This window comes from Lepidochelys olivacea (assembly GCF_965140295.1).
Source record: "Lepidochelys olivacea isolate rLepOli2 genome assembly, chromosome: 10".
In the NCBI taxonomy this organism is placed as follows: domain Eukaryota; kingdom Metazoa; phylum Chordata; order Testudines; family Cheloniidae; genus Lepidochelys; species Lepidochelys olivacea.
Window position 1 is genome coordinate 85,181,544 of NC_140420.1, and position 18,112 is coordinate 85,199,655.

General features: G+C 48.1%; 1 protein-coding gene across 2 annotated transcripts in view; it reads left to right on the forward strand.

The window, feature by feature from the left end:
- Positions 1 to 4,855: 4,855 nt before the first annotated feature.
- Positions 4,856 to 18,112, forward strand: part of PPIP5K1 (diphosphoinositol pentakisphosphate kinase 1) — a 145,716-nt gene continuing 132,459 nt past the window's right edge. The window contains exons 1-7 of one of the 2 annotated variants that reach the window (XM_084640954.1): positions 4,862 to 4,881; positions 10,085 to 10,233; positions 10,599 to 10,773; positions 14,553 to 14,748; positions 14,823 to 14,913; positions 17,352 to 17,437; positions 17,932 to 18,086. In XM_084640954.1, coding sequence (XP_084497080.1) covers positions 10,627 to 10,773; positions 14,553 to 14,748; positions 14,823 to 14,913; positions 17,352 to 17,437; positions 17,932 to 18,086 — 675 coding nt within the window. In that variant the 5' untranslated portion in view covers positions 4,862 to 4,881; positions 10,085 to 10,233; positions 10,599 to 10,626. Of the gene's footprint in view, positions 4,882 to 10,084; positions 10,774 to 14,552; positions 14,749 to 14,822; positions 14,914 to 17,351; positions 17,438 to 17,931; positions 18,087 to 18,112 lie in introns of both variants that reach the window. The other variant, XM_084640955.1, reaches the window with a different exon arrangement.

Sequence of the window (18,112 nt, forward strand, 5' to 3'; positions counted from 1 at the left end):
TAAGAACAAAATATGTCAAACCAACCGGGTAGCTTTCTTTGACAGGGTAACAAGCCTTGTGGATATGGGGGAAGTGGAATATCTTGACTTTAGTAAAGCTTTTGATACTGTTTCGCATGACCTTCGCATAAACAAACTAGGGAAATGCAACCTAGATGGCGCTGCTATAAGGTGGGTGCAAAACTGGTTGGAAAACTGTTCCCAGAGAGTAGTTATCAGTGGTTCACAGTCATGCTGGAAGGACATAATGAATGGGGTTCCGCAGGAATAAGTTCTGAATCCAGTTCTGTTCAATATCTTTATCAATGATAATGGCATACAGAGTACACTGATAAAGTTTGCGGACAATACCAACCTGGGAGGGGTTGCAAGTGCTTTGGAGGATAGGATTAAAATTCAAAATGATTTGGACAAACTGGAGAAATGGTTTAAAGAAAATAGGATGAAATTCAATAAGGACAAATGCAAAGTACTCCACTTAGGAAGCAACAATCAGTTGCACACATACAAAATGGGAAATGACTGCCTAGGAAGGAGTACTGCGGAAAGGGATCTGAGAGATTGTGATGACATTGCCCATGGGAGCCAGCTGAGGTCACTCAATCAGAGTGAACTGCAAACAGAACGGGGCAGACAAACCCCAAACGCTGGTGAATATTCCAATACTTAGATTTACCAAGCCAGCACAAAACAGCTTATATAGTACCTCACTGGTTACTTAGAAGTCCGAACAATGCAGTTCCCTTAAAGTACCCAGCCTCAAGCCTCCATCCAGACACACATGTCAGATATGATGGTGATCACTGAAAATCTTATTTCATCATATAAAAGAAAAGGTTCTTCCAATCCCAAAGGATCAGCCACACACCCAGATCCAATGATAACTTAGATCTTACCCAAAATACACACTTACAGCCAATTCTTATTAACTAAGCTAAAATTTATTAAAAAAAGAAAAGAGAGAGAGAGTGTTGGTTAAAAGATCAATATACAGACAGACTTGAATTCAATTCTTGAGGTTCAGATACACGGCAGAGATCAGCTTGTAGTTGCCAAAAGTCCTTTTAGAAATACTCCATAGGTTATAGTCCAATATCAGTGACTGGCGATCTCAATCCTTATGGCTTAAGTTTTCCCCCTCTTGAAACCCAGAGCAGATCTGAGATGAAGAAGGATTGTGTCCCAAAGTTTTTATACATTTCCTGCAGCCTTTTGGCCTAAGAAAACAATAGGCTTCACTTTCCTTCTTCCAAACATCATGGCAATTAGCAAAAGATAATTTATCCATTAAACACTTCAAATACAGGTTATCACAACCTTCAAAGAGACAGAGACAATAATACTATCTCACTCAAATGTCTTCCTAAATGTTAATATTCCTTTTTTGATCTTTGAATCAAAGCGACAGCCATCGACAAGACTTGTTTGCTGACATCATAAGACCTGAGCAAACATCTACTCTTCTGTCTCTAACAATGCAGACTTGCATTTCAAAGCTCTATTCATTTCCATCTCTTCCTAACCAGTCTCTAAAGTTCGGCCATGCGTCAGGTCAGTCTGGGAGTTAATTAACTCTTTCTGGCCCTGTCACCTTTCAATGAGATATTAAATTACACTCAGAATGTCACAGGGGTCACAGTGGACCATAAACTCAATATGAGTCAATAGTGTAACACTGTTGCAAAAAAAGCAAACATCATTCTGGGATGTATTATCAGGAGTGTTGTAAGCAAGACACTGGAAGCAATTCTTCCGCTCTACTCTGCACTGATTAGGCCTCAGCTGGAGTATTGTGTTCAGTTCTGGGTGCCACATTTCACAAAAGATGTGGACAAATTGGAGAAAGTCCAGAGAAGAGCAACAAAAATGATGAAAGCTCTAGAAAATACAGAAGTGAAAGTAAGCCGGCACACCCCGGTATGGCATACCGGCAAGAGCCGGTGCACCGTACTGGGGCAGCCCAGCTTCTCCAGGGGGCAATTTAAAGGGCCTGGGGCTCCCAGCAGTGGCTGGAGCCCCAGGCCCTTTAAATTGCCTCCAGAACCCCCTGCTGAAGCCCTGGGGTAGCGGCTGCGCAGCACCGGCAGCTACTTAAAGGGCCCGGGGCTCCCCTGCTTCTACCACCCTGGCCCTTTAAATAGCTGCTGGAGTCCCCCCGCTACTCCAGGGTTCCAGGGGCTATTTAAAGGACTGGGGCGGTAGAAGCAGGGAAGCCGCAGGCCCTTTAAATAGCCCCAAGAGCCCTGGGGTAGCAGGGGCTCCAGGGGCTATTTAAAGGGCCAGGGCTCCAGCTGCCTCTGCTGCCCGGTCATTTAAATAGCTGCTGGAGCCACACCGCTTCCCCAGGGCTCCAGCGGCTAATTAAAGTACAGGGGCAGTACAAGCAGGGGAGCCCCGGGCCCTTTAAATAGCCCCCAGATCCCCAGGTTGCTGCTACTACCCCGGTGGGGGAGGAGGAGGAGGAGAAGGGGGGGCAATTACCGCACAGGGTGGGCTGGGGCTGGCTCTGACCCCCTCAGCCCCGCCCTTCCACCATAGGCCCCGCCCCTTCCGGGGGCCAGAGCTGGCCCCAGTGTACCGGTAAGTCACTCGACTTACTTTCACCCCTGAGAAAATACAATCTATGAGGGAAGATTGAAAAAACTGGGTTTGTTTAGTCTGGAAAAGAGGAGACTGAGAGGGGACATGACAACAGTTTTCAAGGAGGAGGGAAGAAAATTCTTCTCCTTAACCTCTGATGATAGGACAAGAAGCAATGGGCTTAAATTGCAGCAAGGGAGGTTTAGGCTGGAGATTAGGAAAAATTTCCTAACTGTCAGGGTGGTTAAGCACTGGAATAAATTGCCTAGGGAAGTTGTGGAATCTCCATCATTGGAGATTTTTAAGAGCAGGTTAGAAAAACACCTGTCAGGGATGGTCTAGACCAGTGCTTCTCAAGCTATCTGATGTGGGGGACTGGCAATTTTATTTTCCAATGTGCGCGCAGACTGGCAGCCGATTGCCGGTCCGCGGACCAGCACTTTGAGTAGCACTGGTCTAGATAATACTTAGTCCTGCCAGGAGTGCAGGGGAATGGACTAGATGACCTCTTGAGGTCCCTTCCAGTTCTATGATGTTATCTAGGCATAAAAAACAAGATTTATGGCTCAATTCACTCAGCCCCCCAGTGGTAGAAAGTAGTCTTGAGAAGGGTTGCAGAAGCATGATGAACCTACAACCCTCTCTCAATGGGGCGGGGAATCAGAGCCAGTGAGCACCGCACAACAACTAAAAACTATTTCCCCATGCTAATTTCCCCCCCTACTATTACTCACACCTTCTTGTCAACTGTTTGAAATGGGCCATCCTGATTATCACCACAAAAGATTTTTTTCTCCTGCTGATAATAGCTCACCTTAATCGATTGGTCTCACTACGAGTTCGTATGGCAGCCTCCATTTTTTCATGTTCTCTGTATCTATCTATATCTATCTATCTCTTCCCACTGTATTTTCCACTGCATGCATCTGATGAAGTGAGCTATAGCCCACGAAAGCTTATGCTCAAATAAATTGGTTAGTCTCTAAGGCGCCACAAATCCTCCTCGTTCTTTACACAGAAAATAGGCTCTGCTGGCCTGGCTAAACAAGGGAAAGCACACTTTCTAGGTAGCCTCATCTGATTACAACTTTAAAACAAACCCACCCACATATATATTTGCATTCAATAGAAAAGGATGCATGGTCTTACATCAGGAAAATAACACTAAGAAAAGTTTGGTATGACAAACTTTGCCCTTGTAATACATTTGTTAAGATAAAGGCAGTAGCCGCTTCAGAATGTTCACACACACACACGTTATTTGAATGCAATTATATTTTTTCTTTTTTAGAATAAATGTATACTAATGTTACCAATCGCATGATGTCAGTGCTTGTTTTTATGCTTAGATATCAGCCTGTTGCTAGATACCTTGTGACTAGAATTAGCTATTTGGAGACAGAGGGATTGTCACTTCTGCTCACAGTTAGCTCTACATCTGTGAAAGGTTGCTTGCTGTGTGTAGCCCCGCAATTGGTTGGAATCTATTTCAGTCCTGCTGTGTACAGTATAAGCTGCAGCGTACTAAGATACTCTAACAACTCAGGACCACACTTTTAAGATAGGTGCCAAAGGAAAACAGCTCAACATTAGGGGTCATTTTTTCCCCCAGTCAGGGGTACAGTGTTTTGTACCCTCATCACTCCACTTGACACAATTTTCTTCTGTCCACCCAGGAGGTGGCCCCCGCCCCAGGAGAGGCATGGGGGGGGGTCCTGAGGCGCCCCCGGCCCAGGAGAGGCATGGGGGGGGGTCCTGAGGCGCCCCCGCCCCAGGAGAGGCATGGGGGGGGTCCTGAGGCGCCCCCGGCCCAGGAGAGGCATGGGGGGGGTCCTGAGGCGCCCCCGGCCCAGGAGAGGCATGGGGGGGGGTCCTGAGGCGCCCCCGCCCCAGGAGAGGCATGGGGGGGGTCCTGAGGCGCCCCCGGCCCAGGAGAGGCATGGGGGGGGGTCCTGAGGCGCCCCCGCCCCAGGAGAGGCATGGGGGGGGTCCTGAGGCGCCCCCGCCCCAGGAGAGGCATGGGGGGGGGTCCTGAGGCGCCCCCGCCCCAGGAGAGGCATGGGGGGTCTGAGGGTCCCTTTCTAGGCGAGGGACGGGGGGGCTCTGAGGCGGCGCGGCCGGTCTCCTCACGGCTCCCTCCCGGCACTACCCGGTTCAGCCTCCACGGCTCTACGGGCCAACCAGCCTTACCCCCCCTTCATGCCCCGCCCCCGCCTCTGCTCATTGGCTGCATGTGACAGTAAGCACGCTGCGATTGGCTAGCCGTGGCTGGCAGGTTTGGTTGCGCCCGGAGGGTGGCAGGTGAGTGCGGGGAAATGGCTGCGCTCTGCGATTTAAACCAGTAATGGAGCGGTGTGCCGCGGGGCCGGCCGCGGGGCCGGGGGGAGCCGGGGGTCGGTCCCGGGGCGGCGGGGCCGGGCGGACGGGTCGCTCGGTCCCGGGGAGCCGGGGGTCGGTCGGTCGGTCCCGGGGGGGGCCCGAGGCGGCGGGCTCGGGCTCGGGCTCGGGGACGGGGCTGGGGTCGGTCCCGGTCCCGGGGCGGGGGTCCTGGGCCATCGCTGCTGCGCGTGGAGCGAGGGCGCGGTTTTGGCGGGGCTGAGGGACTCTGCCTGGGGCCGGGGCGCGGTGTACCCGGGGCCCCAGCGAGCTCGCAGGCCCCGGCATGCGGGTCGGAGTTGTCCTCCACCTCAGTCAGAGCCTGGGGGAGCAGGTCACCCTGGCCTGCGCTGGCTGCGCCCCTGGGGGCCGGCCTCTGGCCACCTCTGCTCCCTTCACGCCTTTCCCCGCTCGCTGCCTCTGCATCTCACAGAGCTCTGGCCGGTTTGGGGAGCCAGGAGGTGTGAGCTCGGCGCCAGGCTCGTGGCTTCACAGCAGGGCACTCCCTATTCTCCGCAGCCCGGCAGTCGCTGCCTGGGTTGCTGCGAAGCCCTCGGGGATTCTTTGAGACTGGGGGGAGAGCTGATCCCCAACAGTCTTTCAGGGCTCTCCTCTGAAATAGCTGTCATTCACCCGCGGACTGGCCAGCTTTTGAAGGGTAACAGTGCCAAAGACTGCTATAATGGGCTTCCTCCGCTGTCAAAGTCTCTCAAGCATGAAATCAAATTAATAATACACAAGTTTAACAGAGGTTTGAAATTCCATTAAATGCACCACAACACTGCAAACTGCTCCAGTCCTGCTACTCTGGAATCTCTTTGTTAGGTCTGTATTAGACCCTCATGAGGCTAACTTAAAATAGTAGGAGAATTGGGCTCTTACTGCAAAGGGTGACACTAGTGGACAGTCCAGAACATATGGTAACTTGAGCCCATCCCTTTCAATCTGTAGGCCCTCTTACGTTTTCCTGTTCAAATCTTTGAGTGGGCTAAGACTTATGAGGGGTTTGTGTGGAGAGAGCCCTTGTTCAAATTTCTAATTGTGGACTTGCTTAGTGTTCAGTGGTTTGGAGTGCATCACAGAGTGGCAGAAGAGTCAGCCTAACCAAGGTTCAGGCAAACCCAGGTGGTGGTGTGAAGCTGAAGGAGAAATACTTTGCATTTATTTTGGAAGTAGCAATGACCTTCCTTGACGGGTTTTGAGAGGTCAGGTGTGTCCAGGGTCTTCCCCCTGAAGCGATGTCCTTTTTGAAGCACTGTGTGCTGTTGTCCTTGCTGAGAAGATCAGTAAGGTTAGAAACCAAGCCTTACCCTATGCCATGGCCTGCGTCCTACACAGTATGGTTGTGGTGAAGGAAGGGGCCCTTCCCTCCACTTTGGGTGGCAGGGAGCAGCGGTTTGGGGCCCCTTTAGCACCCTGGAAACAACAGTGGAGCTCCACTCCTGTTGGGAAGGACAGCAGTGGCGGGAGGGACAGCAGTGGCAGCAGGGGTCCTCTCCTGCCTTGGCAGAGAGGAAGGAGTGGCAATAAGGGGTGGTGTTTACCCTAGCAGTGAGGGTGTGTCTGTCTGAGGAGAGCAGTGTGTCTAGCCACTTCTTCCCCTTCCACATGGATCTTCTCTAGTCTAGGATTTAAAGTTGTGATATTAACATGTTGGGTAACATTACACTCTTAAATCCTAGTCTAGACAAGGCCACGCAGTTCTCTGCTAGTGGTGTTGGTGGGGCCCCCAAAGCTTTGGGTCATGGAGTTCACTACACCATTGAATTGCGTGCAGCAGTTCACCTCCTGAGCTAATATAGACTCTGCAGATTCTAGCAGACATCACTGCATCTGATACTCATTTCACCTCTTTTAGGTTTGTCCTCACAAATGAGGGCTAGAAACTCATTTTTAAATGAAAGCTGAACTGCTGAAGGTATCCTATGACTTCAGGCCTATAATATATGCCTTAAGATGGCTTTGGTTAGAGCGACATTCTTGGACCAAACAAAAATATCAAGTTGAGAGAGCATAAATGCATCTGCTGCCTTGGCTGAGTTGGATTGTGTCTCACGCTGGGGCATGCTGGTGATCTTTCATGGGGAGAGTGGCTTAGAACCGTAACCTGCAAATGGGGCCCTTATCAATGAACCAATTATCAATGCTTCCTTATGGCCTAGTGTGGATAAGGCACTACCCTTGGAGTCAAGAGACCTGGATTCAATTGCCAGCTCAGTCAGACGTCCTGTGCGACTCTGGATAAGTCGTTTGCTCTGTCCTGTGTTACAGGACTGTTGTGAAGATCAAGTCTTCTAATGATTGAGAGGCTTAGATGCTGTGGTAGTGAGGGCTATGTAAACACCAAGACAGGAATGCTGCAGGGTGTGTGGTCCCATACAGAGACTGTTCCTGTCCTGGAGATTTTATGATCGAGAATACTAAGGTGGATTTGATTTAAATCAAATTGATTTTAATCATGATTTAAATCACTAGTCACGAAGACTCGATTTAATCATGGATTTCTACATAAAAGTGCATTCTTGTTGGTTGTTATAACCTTAATACATATTCTTCACAACTCAGTGATAGATGAGACCCAAAGTGGGTCTCTTACGGCCTGCTGCAATTATAGGTTTTCCCTTCTAGTGAGAGAATGGTATGGTAGATCTCAAATCAACGAAGGCTACACTCAGAAAGACCTCAAGACTTCTGGAATATGCTGCTCAAACAATTTCATTTTTGTTTCCACTGCCTGTCCCTCCCTTCTCACATTTATCTCCAGATGTCTTCTCCTTGTCCAGATCTATTCCGCCCCCAACAATCTTCTATTCATTGAACTTTTTGAAACTTTGCACTTTTAGAGAGAGGTAAGGGATTGACTCTGTGTACACAAATTTGCAGAGGGACAATAGGGTTGAGGTCTGTTATTTCTCACCTCTATATAATTGTTTGTTTATTTATTTAAAAACTGTCTTTGCTGTTAACAAGCATGTTATCTCTGTTGAGAACTGCAAAACTAAGCATCTCTGATGGTATCTTCTAGACGGTAGCACCGAGTCCCATTGGGTAGATAGAACGATTAACCTAAATAATCTATACAGAAGCCCCTGGAACCCCATAAAATTGGGTCTCTAATCCATGAACTATTAGAATTTATTTACAAAACTTTTTTTAAACATTACATGACTATATTGTCTCATACTATAGAATTAGAATTTATAATCCCTATTCCATGATGAGATATCTTTGAGCTATCATGTATCTTAATTAAAACTATCTTTAGATAGGTTTTTTTCCTCAAAAAACATTTTATTAAAAAATACGATTTAAATTAAAAAAAATCTGTTTTTTTTTAAAATCCATTAATTTTTATCCACCCTGGAGAAGACACACGTTGACAAAGTGTTGGCAATGGCTATATAATACAAAAGCAATTGCATATGGTGCGCCAAGGTTCCACCTCTGCTAGAGAAAAGGATCTTGAAGCCAAGGATTAATCCAGTTACACAGTTTCAGGCCTTCATTTTCTGGGAGTGGGTATCTGATAGAAACTTTCCATGGGGCTGATATTGGTGTCTGTGTAATGGGTGCCCAATTGCCTTTGCAGACTGGTGGATGAAATTATCAGAGTGTGTAGATCATGATGATGTAAGTTTTATCTAAATTAAGTGCAGTGCATTCCCTTAAAAAATGTCTCTCTCCTATACTTCCTACAACTTCATTGTCACTGGTGGAGTATCAGAGAGAGTGCTAATATCCACAGGGCATCATCAGTTTGTCACTGATACTACTCAGAGCAGGTCTAGATGACATGGTGGTAAAACAGCCAGTGGCTGCCTGGGCTCTGCTGGTGCGCCTACTGTAGCTACCATTGTTGGAGCTGGGCTGGTGGTGTTAATGCAATGATGAGAGTTTTAGAGGTTGGAGTGGGGTAAGGTGACATGGAGGCCTGGAGACAGAGGCGGCTGCATATAACAGCATGGTGGCACGCTCTCTGGGGTTTTGTCTGGCCATAGCATAGCAATAGTTATCCACCTAGAGGAGAGCCAACCTGCTGCTGCTGCTGGCTGCTGCTTGCTTTTCTCAGTCTTTGTTTCCCTTGACCTTAGTGCAGCATTCAACATGGTGGCCCACTCTCTTCTCTCAAACTCGGCTTTCTGTTGTGCTTCTGGGGTCCCTTCCAACCCTGATATTCTATGATTCTATGATTCTGTTCCTGCCTCTCTCCCCTCTGTCTCCATAATTATAGTTCCTGTGCACCAAAATCCTTCCTTTATGGAATCCTACTAGGTTAAATTCTTGGGCCTTTGCATTCTGTCTACCTGCTCCCTCTCTGTCATCACTTTATAATTCTAAAGAATACCTACTGCTTATACTCAACTGTACCAATCTTCCAGCAGCTTTAATAATTCCACACGCTGGGGCGTCTTGGCCTGGTAAAATTATGGTTTCATCTCTTGCGAGCTAAATGTCTGAGCCAATAGTAACTTTCCTAAGTAAGAGAAACCTCCTCAAGTACAAGTCCATCTCCTCTATCACCCATTTGCATTCACTACAAATTATAACAAACCAAATTAAGCTATATGGGTGTAAAGCACTCTTCTACTGATCTGAGTCTCCACGCAGGAAGGCTGCACTGAATTAATTAAATTGATTTTGGTTGCTGTGATTTCTCTGTGAAACCTGGGTCTCCTAGATAGGAATCTGCAGAATTGGAGAGTAGTTGAGTTGTTTCCTGGCCATGGCCCATTTAATGTGTGTGGAAGGCTTGTGGCACCATGAAACTACTTTTAAAGCCGTGGTCCAAGATTGCAGCCAGACAGAATGGATGAAAATAACAATTATTTAAAGAACAGACATGTTGGATTTAAAACTATTTTTAATTGAACTTTTTAAAAAATGTGTGTTTAAACTCTAATGTATGGAAAAACTATGCCTGCCTGGGGAGTGCAAAGGGGTGCCTATTTTTTTGTCAATTGAGCCCTAAGTGACCTACTTATGATTTAGATCTTAAGAAATCCTGACTTCCGGTCACGTGCTCTAAATATTGCTTCCCATTCTCCATGGAGTGTCCTGAAATTCTGCTACCCCCACCATACTAACTTAAGTGCCTTGTGTGATTTGTCTTTTTGGTTTTTTTTTGTAGGCCTTCCTGACCGGCGAAGGGATTGAAGCTTGGGGGTTGGGAAGCAGTCTTCATTCTCTCCTTTGCTCCCCCACCACCCTCTTGAGTATCAGCTGGTGTTCTCAAGGATGGGAGATTGATGTAGTCAGCAGTCTGGAATGTACAGCATTGTAAGGGCTAAGTTTCATCACGTCCAACTCATTAACTTTAGCAATGACACCATTCCCCTCCCAGCTAGTGCAGATGGATTAATTGCACACTGGAGGTGCCTGTTTGAAATGGCACTGGATGCTGGGCTCCCCCAGCCTGCTCTCAGGGCACCTTCCAATATCACTGGCTTCTGCCCCCACCCAGCCTAAAGTCTTCTTCCTCCAGCCCCAGGCACCTTCCACCAGTACTGCTATTACATTCCTGGGTTCATTCACACAGCACTAGTCCGGCCCCACCCACCCTAGGCTCTCTTCAGTGGCATCAGCCCTGGCTTGCTCCCCATTGTGGGTTCTTTTTTATCCTGGTTTGTACATGATGATTCCAGAGCGGGATGGTCAGCCACCCAGGCTGTAATGTCGTCCCTGACGACCTCCCATGAGGGCGAGAGCACCACTCCCAGGTTTTTTGTTGGTACCAGAGATGATGAGACAGATTTTCTGGGATCAAACATGAAGACAGACGAGATTGATTTCTTTGAGGACAATGAGGAGTCAGAGTCGGTAAGTAGGTCCTGGTGCTATGGAGTGGGGTGCTTGTGTGTGTCCCATGTCCAGCTTTCTTCTCGGTTGCTTAGTTTTTACATGTGTGGTTACTTTTGAGGTTCCAGGCTGTCACAACCTGCAGGCCATACAAACCAGGCAGTGTGCATAGTAGTATGGAAATGTAATGTCCTAGATCCCCATCACTAAGGCTATGATTTTCTCACGGAGATCACGGAAGCCATGGAATCGGTGACTTCCTCTTCAGCTCCTGGGACCTGCAGGGTCTCCCTGGCAGGGGCCCTCCTGTAGCTCCTGGCTACAGCAAGGGAACCCCAGAGTTCCAGGCCACCTGCGATGGGGCCCCCAGAGCTCTGAGCTGTCCAGGGGTGGTGGGGGGAACCCGGAGCTGAGCCCCCCATTTTGTCACAGATATTTTTAGTAAAAGTTATGAACAGATCACAGGCTTCCATGAGTTTTTCTTTATTGCCCGTGACCTGTCCATGACTTTTACTAAAAATATCCGTGACAAAAATCTTAGCCTTACCCAACACCAAATGCAGCACAATTGCTCCACTGTTCTCAGCACCCAATGCTCGGGCAAATTCTAGGGTTTTCTCTTTCAGGTCCTTTAAATGGTGGTAGCAACAGGGTGGGCTTGGCTGCTTCGCCCTTATATTGGATCACAGATCATCTGTACCCTGATATTACAGGCTGCAGAAAAGAGTAATCTCCTTCTGCTAGTGACTGCTTCCTTTTGCCTCTGTTTGCAAACCCCCTGACTGGCCTCTCTCCCAACCCCCTTTGTAAGTGGGATTAATTCAGAGGCGCAGGCACTGCTGTACCTTTTCTTTCCTTTGGAGCTCTATTACCCCTTTATCATTCTTAGTTACTTGAAGAAATTCACCATGAATAATGCAGACAGACCGCACTGAAGTTACCACGTGACAGTGTTTTCTGTGTGGCACTGGCCAGGGGCCCTCTGGGGGGCTTTGCAGGACTTCCATCTGTAGCTTTATGGGTTCTGACCCTTTGGCCTTGGGTGTGTGATATGGGCTGAGCCTCCGAGGGTTAATGCAGACAAGTATTGTACCATAAATAGAAGGGGGAGCTGTGTTCACATGAAGTGTGGTGGTGGACTGGATGGGAATAAGCAGAATGTTTTCTTATGTGAAAATGATGAAGTAGCTCCCTAGAGAGTCCTCTGTTTCTCTTGCTGCTGGAGGGATGGTGTTGAAACTGACAGGGTGTCAAGATGTTTTCTTGATAACTGGTTTAATAATGTGGTGGTTGGGGGCATGAGGGATTTGAATTCCTTTGTCTCTCCCCTTGCCATATTGTCCTGGATTGTAGTGTTCATGTCACTGCTTCATATTTGTCTGGGGCACATAAGAGCCTAGATGGAGGTTGCAGAGCATTTCCTATTGTAAATATTTCCTTAAACATGTTGGTGTGGGTCAGTGACCATTACAAGAAGAAGAGAAAAATTGTTCTCCTTAACCCCTGAAGATAGGACAAGAAGCAATGGACTTAAATTGCAGCAAGGGTGGTTTAGGTTGGACATTAGGAAAAACTTCCTACCTGTCAGGGTGGTTAAGTACTGGAATAAAGTGCCTAGGGAAGTTGTGGAATCTCCATCATTGGAGATTTTTAAGAGCAGGTTAGACAAACACCTGTCAAGGATATTCTAGATAATACTTAGTCCTTCCATGAGTGTGCAGGGAACTGGACTAGATGACCTCTCCAGGTCCCTTCCAGCCCTGCAATTCTATGATTCTATCTCTTCTTCTGGGGTATTTAGCTTATTGTCAAAATCCTTCTAAACTAATAAGATGATGTGACGTTATTGACATAACCTGGGACCGTATAGCTCATGGGCCATCAAGCAGGCTAAGCAGAGCTGACACCAACTTGTCTGGGGTGTCCCCAGAAGCATAGCATAAGTTTGAAGTACAGAGCCAATATTCATACCTTCAACTATAAAAATGGTACACATATACAGATAGCATAATCATAACCAGCAAACCATAACCTTGTTTTAGATACCTCATCTGACTCTCTTTATATAAGATTTGGTGCAACAACAGGACCTTGATTGCAAGAATGATCTATATGTTCCCAGGTTATGTCAATAACGTCACAGATGGTTTGTCTGAAGATCCCATTTGTGCAGGATTCTGACTCCCGGGCCTAAGCTTTTTATTAAGAGACCAGTAGAACTCCTCTGACTCTTAATGGTTTTTACCCTTGCGGCCAGTGGTAGTGGGAGTAGAGTGCTAGCCAAAGCCCCTTACTAAATGCTACTCCCACGTGTAGATGCTGACCTCTGAACGCTCCAGTCAGTCCCTACTCTTTCCTTGACTCTGTTGGCAAAGAAGCGCCCCGCAGGAGGCTGGTCTCATCATCTCTGCTCCTGTCCTTCTAAAAGCATACTGCCATGCCTCATCAGGTAGAAACATTGGCACAACAAGGGCCAAGCTATTTAAAAAACAGTCATTCTAGCAGCTGCACTGGCTGTGACTGCTGGAGTCAGGTTTGCAGAGAATTCTCATTCTGACTCCTAGTTTTCATGCACTCTTAATCTGAAACATTTGCGTTTATCTGAATTCTCCTGTTTGTGGTGTCTTGTCATAGGGGACTTTAATAAAAAAAAAAAAAAAAAAAAGAAAGAAAAGGGATGGGGGGGTGTTTGCACAAATTTTCTTGAGTTCTTTTGGTGTTACTGGTGGGGAATAGGGGAGGAAGTTACTCGCTGTTTTTAAGAATAAAAAAAATAATTATAAGCATTTTTGCAGATTCAGCCCATGAACTTTGTGGTAAAACTGCTTTTAAAGATGGCAATTTCTAACTGCAGAATGAGTGCTGTGTGGAAGAGAACATGTGCAAATTCTCATGCTTGTCCATGATCTGTGTTTGCTTGGCTGTGCATGTGCTTGTGTCACCAATGTGTATGTGTGCAAATCACTTTTCGCATGTGTATGCAAAGAGGAGATGTTAGAACCACATATTAGTTAAGTTATAACAAGTTATAAGCTTGCAGTGCTTTAGAGAGTGACTCTGATGCTAGTAAAAAGAAAAGGAGTACTTGTGGCACCTTAGAGACTAACCAATTTATTTGAGCATGAGCTTTCGTGAGCTACAGCTCACTTCATCGGATGCATGCCGTGGAAACTGTAGCAGACTTTATATATACACAGAGAATATGAAAAAATACCTCCTCCCACCCCACTGTCCAGCTGGTAATAGCTTATCTAAAGTGATCACCAGGTGGGCCATTTCCAGCACTGGAAATGTGCTGGAAATGGCCCACCTGGTGATCACTTTAGATAAGCTATTACCAGCTGGACAGTGGGGTGGGAGGAGGTATTTTTTCATATTCTCTGTGTATATATAAAGTCTGCTACAGTTTCCACGGCATGCATCCGATGAAGTGAGCTGTAGCTCACGAAAGCTCATGCTCAAATAAATTGGTTAGTCTCTAAGGTGCCACAAGTACTCCTTTTCTTTTTGCAAATACAGACTAACACGGCTGTTACTCTGAAATCTGATGCTAGTGTAGATGTTCAGAGATAGGAGGGAGAATCTTCCGTGTGCTGGAGAATCGGTGTTTTAAGATGCTTTTAATAGTTTTCACCTGCTGAATCCTGTGTCGTGGGTGGGATCTAAAGAGAGAATGAAGCATGTGTGTGGGTTGGGGAAAGCCCCATGTCTGTTCACAATTGCTGCCTCTCTATGCCATTTGCAATTTGAATTCACTGAGCAAACTGGCTCAATAATAAGCTTCCTGCTTCTCCCCTCAGCCTCCAGAACGGCAGATTGTGGTCGGAATCTGTGCCATGACCAAAAAGTCCAAGTCAAAGCCCATGACCCAGATCCTGGAACGTCTGTGCAAGTTTGAGTACATCACAGTGGTGATCATGGGAGAAGATGTCATTCTGAACGAGCCAGTGGAGAACTGGCCTCCTTGCGACTGCCTCATTTCCTTCCACTCTAAAGGTCTGTGGCAGCCCCTGACCCACAGGCCTGGCAGCAGGGAACTTGCATTAATAGCACCTTTTGCTGTTTTTCAGGATTCCCTCTGGATAAGGCAGTTGCTTACGCCAAGTTGTGCAATCCGTTTCTGATTAATGACCTTGATATGCAGTATTACATCCAGGACAGGTAGGGGTTCAGTGCCTGGAGAATCTCCTTCCTTCCCCTGCGGGTGAACTGCCTGGCTGACTCTGGTCTCCCTGAGTGCTATACAAATGCTGCTGCTGCTTCACCTTCCCTGTGCTAGTGGGTAGAAGGGATGGAGGAGGGGCCTTGGTTGCCTCTATTTAGCAGGTTTTTGGGACATGATCTCCTCATAACTTCCAGGTGGGATGATGTAAGGGGAAGGAATGGACTTACTCAGATGGAAGCAGGTGTATTTTGATATTTCCTGATTAGTACAGAGTGTGGGAAGGGCAGAGTGAAGTAGGGCAAGGGAGTGAGCTCACAGAATGAGAGATTAGTAAGGACAGGTCAGATCCTGGGGTAGGGAAGCAGGGAGTGGCAGCAGCAAGGGCAGGTGAGATTCTGGGGATGAGGTGGGAACAGCCAGCATTTTTGTAGCTATGTGCTAAAAGGTTAGACTCCTGGAGACCTAGCACTTACTTAGGGGGTCTAGCACTTGCAGCTCCCAGGAACACCAGCTGATTTGTGGGTGCCCAGCGCCTAACAAATTCAGGCTGTATATCTAAATATGGGTTTAGAAGTCAGAGTAGGCAGCAAGGTTTGAAAACTTTGGCCTTGGATGTTTAGGGCTAGAGTGTCACACCCAGCCCTCCCCTTCAAATTTGCATTCCCAAAACGCTCCCCTGGAGTTGTGTGACTGGCATGCCCTCAAACTCTGATTGGCAGATGCAAAGAAGGTAGTTATTGGTGTGAAAACTATAGCTTCCCCATTTGGGACCCGTGAGTGTGAGAACTCTGCTGCTGTTAGGTGTCCCTGACCAGGGTGGAGGTTTCTTGTGGTATGGTCTCTACCACGCTTACTTGTTGCTGTCCAGTGCTGGAGGGTGTCGAAAGTGGTGCTCTGCTGTGCCTAGGTGTCCAGGTTGGGTGGGTGCAGGTGAGTAGGATGGGCACCCAGCTACCATTAGATTGTGACAAAGTGGGAATATTTTGTAATATTTTTGAGGCCTGTTTGTGCCTCAGTTTCCCCTATATGCTACATTGTTACCCAGTGGGGTGGAAAAGGACTGTTTGCTCTCAGGGCATGCTGAGTGACATAGGTGAGGGTGTTGCCCCGCTGTCTGGGCCTTAGTCTCCATATCAGTGGAGCATCTGAGAAGCCACTTGCAAATCCAGTTGCCAGAACATTGACACCTACCAAGCAATGACCTACAGGGGTATGGACTTCCCCACCTCTACTTAGGGAAGCTGAACAACAACCCCCAGCTTGAGATCAAAGGACAGGAGAGGCATGAGGTGGGGGATAAGAGCTGGCAGCTGGAAGGAGTTGGGGCTCTCACCTGGTCTGATGCAGGAAATCAGACAGCAAGACAGACAGAGCTTGAACCAAGGGGTTCACTGCAGCATGGCTGGGCTTAGGCTGGCCAGAATGGACTGTGCTTTAACCTTCAGTTCTCTATACTACCCTAAAGCCTCCCTAAGCTGTGTTCCAATTGATTAATAAACCTGACTGTTTTCACAAAGTTGTGAGTGTCACTACAAACGCTGGGTGAGGTGCATTAATTCCCTAAGAGTGTACAAGTCTCCATCAGGAGTCTGAGTTGGACTTGCTGCATGGTGCTTACGGTGGGAAGCAGGGGGGCTGCAGGCTCAGAGGTACAGTCTAAGGAGATGGGGAAGCTGCGTGGCTTACCCTGGAGGAAGAGTGAAACCCCCTAGGAGATCTGGCACACTGAAGGCATTCCTCCAAGAGACCGGGAGCCATAGCACTAGTCCTGTGGATCCATGACATGGGTATCCTAGTTCAGGGTGGGCAATGCTTTGCTGCTCACAGGCATTCCAATCAGGGATGGGAGGTAGACTTCTCTGGGCAGGTGCATGCAGGTGCTTTGCCTCCCTTAGTGTCATGACTGGGGCTTAGGCAGTCAGGCGCAGTGGTCACGCAATGTGGCATTCTTAGTGGTTAGAATAGTGGCTGTTAGAGGCCAGGAACAGCTCCGACAGTCAGGAACCTGGGGTCAGAGCTGGGGTCAGGGATCCCAAGAGCAAGCCGAGAGGCAGGTCCATTGCTACAGCTGGCAAGGGAGTCCACCTTGCTGCATAGGCATTCCTGGAACTCCTCTTGGGCTTCAGTGGGATGGCTGGACCAGTAAGGGACCACAAGGAAATCTCTTGGTCTGGGCTTTCAAGGTGTAACTTCCTGTCGTGTCTGTCTATGTGGTGATGCCTGTGGTCCTTCCATGGCTCCCGGGTGGTGGCATGAGGGTGCCAGCCATCCTGCAGACCTGGGTTCTAGTCCCATCCACGTTGAACCTCAAACCTAGACCTTGTTGCATTCACTCTACTTAGTGATAAATCTTCAAGTTTTGTGTCGAGGTCACAGCTATGACCTTTCCGCCTATTGTGTTGGCTGCCACTGACTTCTTGCCCTGTCCCTGCAGGCGAGAAGTGTACCGGATCCTGCAGGAAGAGGGCATAGACTTGCCCCGCTATGCTGTGCTTAATCGAGATCCTGACAAGCCGGATGGTGAGTGTACCCAGGGGGCAGTGGGAGTGACAGATGGCAAGTTCATCTCCCCAGAGAGCTCCGCTTTAGGTGGCTCGGCCTCAGAAGAGTCTGGGAATAGAGCTCGGGTACATAGGGATGCTGATGCTTCTCAACCTCCATTTACAAACAAACTGGTGTGCCTGGCTCCCCTGTGTGCCCTTGGTTACTAAGGCCTCAGAGGGCCAGCCTGATGCTATTCCCAAGTATCCTGTGCAGCACACCCCAAATGCCTGGGCAGTGTGGCTGTGATCAGAGCTGACTCCACCAGAGGAGTGCTTCCAAGGATGGTGCTAAAAGGGACTTGCTGTTAAAGATCAGACCTTGGTGGCAAGCCTGAACAGACATGATTCGCAGTCTATGCTGCTGACCCTGACGTGGGATAGAGGAGTGAGGTGGGGAGGAAGTGGTGAGCTGGATCCTCTGAAGCAGGCTTCCCCTCTTCCTGACCTGCTCCTGCTGTGCTTTGTCTGCAGAGTGCAACCTAGTGGAGGGAGAGGACCAAGTGGAGGTGAATGGAGCCGTTTTCCCAAAGCCGTTTGTAGAGAAGCCAGTCAGTGCGGAGGATCACAATGTTTATATTTACTACCCAACTTCGGCAGGTGGGGGCAGCCAGAGGCTCTTCCGGAAGGTGAGGGGAACTCCAGTTGCCACTGG